Source organism: Lindgomyces ingoldianus, assembly GCF_010093535.1.
Source record: "Lindgomyces ingoldianus strain ATCC 200398 unplaced genomic scaffold BDR25scaffold_5, whole genome shotgun sequence".
Lineage (NCBI taxonomy): Eukaryota > Fungi > Ascomycota > Dothideomycetes > Pleosporales > Lindgomycetaceae > Lindgomyces > Lindgomyces ingoldianus.
The window spans coordinates 405,853-413,251 of record NW_022985166.1 but is presented as its reverse complement, the minus strand read 5'-3'; the positions used below and the strand labels follow the sequence as shown (position 1 = coordinate 413,251).

The following is a 7,399-nucleotide window of genomic DNA, read 5'->3' as shown; positions in this document are numbered from 1 at the left end:
AATACTTAGCTTAAAAGTCTAAGCGCTTTAGGTATAAATTAAGCCTGTTTTAAGTTTAGTTAGTGTTAAAGCAGTTTATGCTTAAGTTTATGTCTATGTTATGTTATGTTTATGTTAAACATGCACTAATAATACTCTAGTACACGTCTAATACAGTTATATCTAGGATCTAGAGAGGATACTGTAACAGTACCCCCCCCTTTATTAAGAAGAGAATCCTTTACATTAGTAGTTCTAGCATTAAGTTGTCTTTATTAGAGTATAGGTTTAGTTTAGATAGGTATTAAGTGTAAAATTAGGTTACTATAAAGTTCTTTTATAGAGCTTCTGCAGGTTCCTATAACAGTTTGTTGTATCTAGTCTATTTTATAAAGTATTTATAAGTATGTTTTTTTTTGTTAAACTAGATTTATTTAACATCTTTTATAACATATTCTAGTTTATTGTTTATAATAACAGGTTTAAGTAGCAGGTTTAGCTGTCTAAGTAAATAGTTAGATTTAAGGGCTACTTAGCGCAGTAATAATACGTGGAACATAGGGTGTATCTTTATGCTGTTAGGTAGAATTAATTAGTAAGCATGTAATAAAACTATATAGGCTACTATAAAGGGGCTAAGGTTTTTCTAATTAAGTTTCTTTAATTATTAGTTTATTTAGATATTTCTAGTGTCTAGCTAGACCTTTTTACTAGCTGCATACGCAGGGGCAGAGGTTTAGAATTAGTTTATGTACTCTTATTAAAAAGCTTAAGCCTATGTAAGCTTTTTATAAATATATTTAAATATATTTTAAATCTTATTAATAAGTCTATTTACATTTATTACTTATATAAATTAATAAGTTAGTTAGAGGGTATTTATAAGTAGTTTAAATTTTATTTAAGGGTAGTATCTGTAGTTTACTAAGAACAGAGATACTTATGTTAATTTAGATGTTATGTTATTAGCTTTAAACTATGCTATAGCTAACTATTTTACCTAGTTATTCTACTAGTAGTTTGTGTATGCTTATAGGACTTATTTTATTACAGTGTTTATGTTCTTAGTCTAGCTGTTAGTCTCTAGGTAAAAAGCTGTAAATAGATAAAAGATAATTTAGAGCTATTTACAGAGTTTGTTCTAGAAGGCTAAGACAAACTGTGTACCTCTGTCTAATATAATTATGTTAGGCAGGCTATAGTAAACTTATACATATTAGTAGAATAACTAGGCTATATTAGGGGCAGTTATAAAGGAACATAGTATTAAGTGTTAATACTTAGTTAAGTAATTAATAACTACTATAATATTTATATACTCTTTAGATAAAAGTAGGTTTATAATAAAATTAATTAATATGTCTTTCTAAGCTTATTTAGGGATTAGGAGTAGTTTAAGTAGGCTATTATACCTTTTTTAAAAGGCCTTTACTTTACAGCAAGTATAGCAACATAATACATATTAGCGTACAGTATAGAACATGCAGGGCTAGTAGTACTCTCTCTATAGTAGGTTAAGAGTCTTTTCTCTGCCTAGGTGTCCTCTAATAAGTAAGTTGTATATAATTTAGAGTAGTTTAATTCTTAGTTTATTAGAATTAAAAATTATAAGTTAGTTATAGTAATATAGCTTACTATTTTAGTTTTTATAGTTAGCTAGTGTTACTTTCTTTAACTAACTAGCGCTGTTTTAGAGTAGGTCTAAAGTTTCTTAAATAAATTTATTATTTAAATACTTATTAGTAATAATTTAATTAATTATCTAATTTATTTTATTTAAGTTAAGGTTTAAAAATAGCTTAAGTTAAAGTAAAGTTTAGTGTTAAGCCTTTTACACTTCTTTTTAAGTAGAGATGTTTTAGAATTACTTTATAAAAGCATCTAGTTTCCCTCTATCTTAACTAAAATAATAAGTAATCTTAAAATTAAAATAAAATAAGTATTTAGACTAATAAGCTTGTTAGTAGCTAAGTTATTTTATAGTTACAAAGTACTATAAGTTCTTATAGTTAAATAGAACCTATATTAGATGCGCTACACCTTCTAGTTTAGGTTGCTATTGTTTAAAGTAGTGTACTATAGCAAGTAATTTTTTATTATAGATCTTATAATTACTTTCTATAGAACTTATTCTTTTTAAAAAGTATATAATAGGCTTAATAGTTCTATCTAGCTTAGTCTAGAAAAGAACTTCTGCTACTATATAGTCTAAGGCATTAGCTTTTATAAGTATTAGTAGTTTAAAGTTAAAGTAGTAAAGTATTAAAGCTTTAGTAAAGGCTTTTTTTAGCTAGTTAAAGAACTATTAGTAATTTAGGTTAAAGTTAAATTAAACCTTTTTTTTAGTAAGTGTAATTATAAAGCTTACTAGCTATAAAAAGTTGTTAATAAATTATTAGTAAAAGTTAGTAAATTTTATAAAGGCTTAAACATTTTTTATATTCTTTAAGTATTACTAATCTAGTATAGTTTAAACCTTAACAAGGTCTATTTAGATGCTATCTATAGAGATTACATATCTTAAATATGTAACCTTTAATTAGTAAAACTTACATTTATCTATGTTAAGTTACAGACCTGCTTCTTCTATAGCCTTTAGCACTAGGCGTACATGCTGTTTATGCTCTAAAAGGCTATTACTATAAATTAGAATATTATTAATATACGCAGTGCAGAACATGTCTAGGTAGAGTTAGAGTAAGTTGTTTATAAAATGTTAAAAAGTACTAGGCGTGTTAGCTAAGCTAAAGAGCATTACTAGGTACTTAAATAGTCTATATTAAGTCTAAAACACTATTAGCTACTTATTACCTTTTACTATTTTTAGCTTATTAAAGGTAGTAATAATATCTAACTTTATAAAATACTTTACTTTACTTAGTTAGCTTAGAGTTTCTTATAAAAAAGAAATTAAGTATTAGTTTTTAATAGTAATAGTGTTTAGTCTTTAGTAGTTAATATAAAATTAAAGCTTACTTTTAAGTTTCTTTATAAATAGTATAAGTAACACTACTAGTAAGAAGCTAGCTTAAATAAACTTTTTTTTAAGTTCTTATTAAGGTATTTTTAGAGCACTTTTAATTTGTTTAGTAACATTTTATATAGTAGCCTATAACTAGGTTATTTACTAGGCTTAAAGGTTATCTAGTAATTATATAGATGTTATATTAAAAGCTTATTAGACTTATTTTAAAAAAAAACATGTAATAAGTTGTAGTAGTCTTAAAGGACTATTATCTTTAAGTTAGTGTATTTTTAGGGAGCTAAAGCTTAGTCTATATTAGAAATTATAACTATGTAGATTTTATAATCTAGTTATTAAGCTAGAGTTATAAATAAGGCAGGTTTTATGTAGTAAATGTCTATTTACTATTTAAGTCCTAGTTTATGTTTAAATTAAGTAGGTAAAGGTTTTTTAAAAGCTTTTTTTTTTAAGTTTAAGTAGTTATTAAATTATTTTATATAGCCTATTTTAGTAAAAGGCCTAGCTTATTAGCCTTACTTAAGTAGTTTTTTTTTAGGTTATTAAAAAGTAAGTTTAGAAACTTTTTATATTAAGTGCTATTTAAGTGTTATTTAGGTGTAAGCATAAGCATATATCTTAGTATTAGAAAAAGTTAAAGTTTAGAATTTACTTTTAGTAATTAAAAGCAACCTTATGCTAATACAGCTATAGTTGTTCTAGAATTAGGTTATAATATTTTATGTTTATTACATAAAGCTTAATCTGCTTCTTATAGTGTTAGTAGGTAATTATAATAGTTATAGTATAAAAAATAGAACTTTTTTTAAGTTATTTTTTATTAAATCTAGTTAAGTAAATTATTTAAGTAAGTAGTGTTAATTAAAGATTTAGTTTACACGCTAGTTCTTTATTAATATAACCTATGCTGTTTACTTTTAAGTTAATAAGAGCTTATATTAAAGCTAATATAGTTTTTTATTATAAATATATAAAAATATTAACTTAGTACTTTTAGTTATTAGTAAGAGACTTAGCCTATAAGTTAGTAAAGATCTAGTGTTAAATTAGTCTTAGAGAGTAACTTAGCCCTAAGACAAGCCTTTTTGCAGGCTTCTACTGCTATAGCTGCAGCTACATTAAGAGTAGCAAAAAGAATTAAGGCTTAAATACAAGTTAAAGCCCTTATAAAAATAAAATTAAAATAGTAAAGATCTTTAATAAGTGCTAGTAGCACTACTTGTGTAGACTTAAAAAAAGGGAATAAAGTAGTTTTAAAAAATATAACTATGCTTACTATACTTAAAGCATTAACTTTTTTTCTTATAATTTTTACACTTTTTAGAACTAACTAGAGCATAATTTAAATTAATTTTTATTATGTTAAAGTCTTTATTTATAACTGCGCTAGTTTAGGGGCGTATTAGGGCTTGTATAGGGAGGAACCTTATGTTATTATTATAAGTAGTAATTAGGTTTGCATACGCGTTAAAGTTGTTTAGAAGGGGTTCTTCTACTATAGCATGTTACAGTTTAGTTAAGAAGGAGTTATATAAAGCTATAATTAAACCTATCTTATTTAGGCCTATATTAAATGCAAGTTAGTAGAACTTAGTAAAGTGTAAAGTAAAGCTTTTTTTTTTTATTATAAAGTGTTTAGGTAACTTAAAGCTGTTAACTTTTTATTTAAGTCTTTATAAGTTACTTATAAAAACACTATAAATTAATCTAAGTTAATAATATTTTTATTTATTAGTAAGTTAATTAAAGCTGTTATGTTATAGTTAAGTTAAAAGTAAGTATATAGTAACTAAAAGTGTTTAAAGAGAAATTAGTCTATGTTTCCTTTAAGTTTATATTAGAGCTTATGTAAAAAGAAAAGTAGGTCTTTCTATTTTCTATTAAACAGTAAGGGATTAGAGAGTTAGTTAGATTTTATTACTAAGTTAAAAAAGTTATAAGTTATAGGCAGTATTAGGTAAAAAAAAGTTAAGCTATCTCTAGACTTTTAAGTAAGCTTTAAGGCTAGTAAGTTCTTAGTTCTTACTACTATAATAAAAGTTAAAGTAGAAATAAACTACTTAATAATATAAAGCTATTTTTTAAAGTTTTTTTAAAAAGCTTTAAAGCTTATAACATAGTAGCTTTTTTATAAAGTAAGCGCTTTTTAAAAGGCTTTTTAGCTTACTTTAATAGCTTAAAGTTATATAAGTACTAAGCTTATTAGATTAAATTTAAAGGCTATTCTTAGCTAAAGTTTTAACATAATATAATGTTATAATTATGTATAAGTAAGGTTATAGAGCTTTATAAAGGTCTAGTTTAATTACTACATAAGGTATTATAGTAGGTATAAGATATTATGTAAAGAATAAAAAAGTTTAGAAGGAAATTAGTAATTAAATACTTAGCTTAAAAGTCTAAGCGCTTTAGGTATAAATTAAGCCTGTTTTAAGTTTAGTTAGTGTTAAAGCAGTTTATGCTTAAGTTTATGTCTGTGTTATGTTGTGTTTATGTTAGACGTGCACTAATAATACTCTAGTACGCGTCTAATACAGTTATGTCTGGGATCCAGGGAGGATACCGTGACATAGCCTTATATTACATAGTAGCAACTATACTTTATTTTTAGCTATAATTACTATAGTTTTAAACCTACTAGCGCTATTATAAGGCCTAAATTAATAAGGTAACTTAGTTAATAAAGATAATCTTTACATAGTATATAAATGCTAAAGATAAAAATAAAAATAAAAATAAAAATAAAGCTAAGGCTTTATTTCTAAAGTGTTATAAACTACTTAGTAGTAACTATTATAACATTAATTATAAAAACTACTTTACTATTAACCTCTTTCTTATAATAAATAAGCGCTTATATAAGTGTAAGAGGCTATTAAATAAGCTATAATTTTACTATAACACTATACACTTTAATCTCTATAAAAATTACTTATTACTACATAGAGATTCTTTATAGTAGTAGCTTACTAAAGGTAAATTAAGCTATTTTATTTTTTATAAAATTACTTTTAATTTTCTTACTATTCTAGCTATAAGCTATAAGTGTAAGAGGTGTTTTAGTGCTACTAGCTGTACTATAACTAATAATTATAACAACCTATTAGGTGTAATAATTAAGGCTATACAGCTGCAGAAGCACTAGATTAAACACTAAATAGTAAGAAGTAAGCTTCTAGCTCTAGCTGCTTACATTACTAGAGAAAATAGCCTTATAGAGAGCTATTAGGCCTTTAACTCTACCTCTTCTATAGTATAGCGTATTAATAGTTACAACGTACATTAATTGTATAGTACTACCTGTACAGCTTATTTTAAACAGTGCGGTTACTGTCTGTACAGCTGCCTCTCCTCCTCACGACCGTACGTACGTACAGGCAATCTCGTCCGTACAGGCCTCAAAATCTCCTAATCGTACAGTAGTACGGACTGTTGGGCACGCTGATCCCAAACACACCACATAATCCTATCCCTTAACATAGCGCTACTTCTGCGCATTCCCATGATTCATACCAAACATGGGCGGATAGTAAGATGCATACCCACTCGCCGTACAAATCATATCATAGCAATAAGTACGTAGAAACTGCCGCGCTAGCTGATGGAGGATTGGTCCTAGAATGCGTAGCAGATTACCGGGCCGAAGGCGTTCAAGAGGATCAGCCAGAGATAGCTATACGCGTTTGCGAGGACGCGGTATTTCATAGGGACAAGTTTACCGGCGGCGTTGACGAAGGAGAGCTGGACGGAGGAGCCGAGGCCGATGAGGGTTTCGCCGGCGATCATAGCTGGGGTTTTGGGCGCAGTTGCGCGGACAAGGGAGCCGAGGAAGGCGAGGAAGAAGCTGAAAATGAAGAACTATCAATGGCCGAAGATATCTAGTTGTGTGTTAGACGGTATCTACTTGTCTAAGTTTGGAGTTGGGGATTCGGCGAAAAGATAAGGTGAATATACACACCAGTCAGCCTTCCAACAATCATCAATCCTACAGCCTGTTGATGTATATGTCAAATCAGCCCATGTCAAATCAAGACTAGGTCCAATTTCCTCATCCATAAAGCTTAGAATCGGAACAATGAATGATAATCCAGCAACGCCGCACATCACACTCATTCCGATGGAAAACATTGAGCCCCAAAAGTACGGCGAGCGGAAATAGCCATTTCGTAGATCGATGTCGTCGATTGAGAAAACTTTACCGTTGGCATCAACTTCGTTTGGTGTGGGTTTGGACTCTTAAGTTGGAGGTAGAGAGGACATGGCGAGGATGTAGTGAAGCTTCACGGAGAGTTTCGGAACTGATTATAAACTGTGGCGCATATTAAGCTTTTCGAGGTTGAATATCGTGCAGATCCACCGCCGCTTTAATTCTGGGACCTTTGCCAAATGATGCATGAAATACAGTCTCCCAGCGCGTATCTCGATTCTGTTGGAGGC

General features: G+C 28.2%; 1 protein-coding gene across 1 annotated transcript; it reads right to left on the bottom strand.

Annotated features, from left to right (window-relative positions):
* Positions 1–6,801: 6,801 nt before the first annotated feature.
* On the bottom strand, positions 6,802–7,220 carry BDR25DRAFT_99991 (uncharacterized protein). Its single transcript, XM_033699367.1, has 2 exons — positions 6,921–7,220; positions 6,802–6,840 (listed from the first exon to the last, which is right to left on the bottom strand). Coding segments are annotated over exons 1-2 (171 nt in total). The 5' UTR covers positions 7,091–7,220; the 3' UTR covers positions 6,802–6,839.
* Positions 7,221–7,399: the final 179 nt, after the last annotated feature.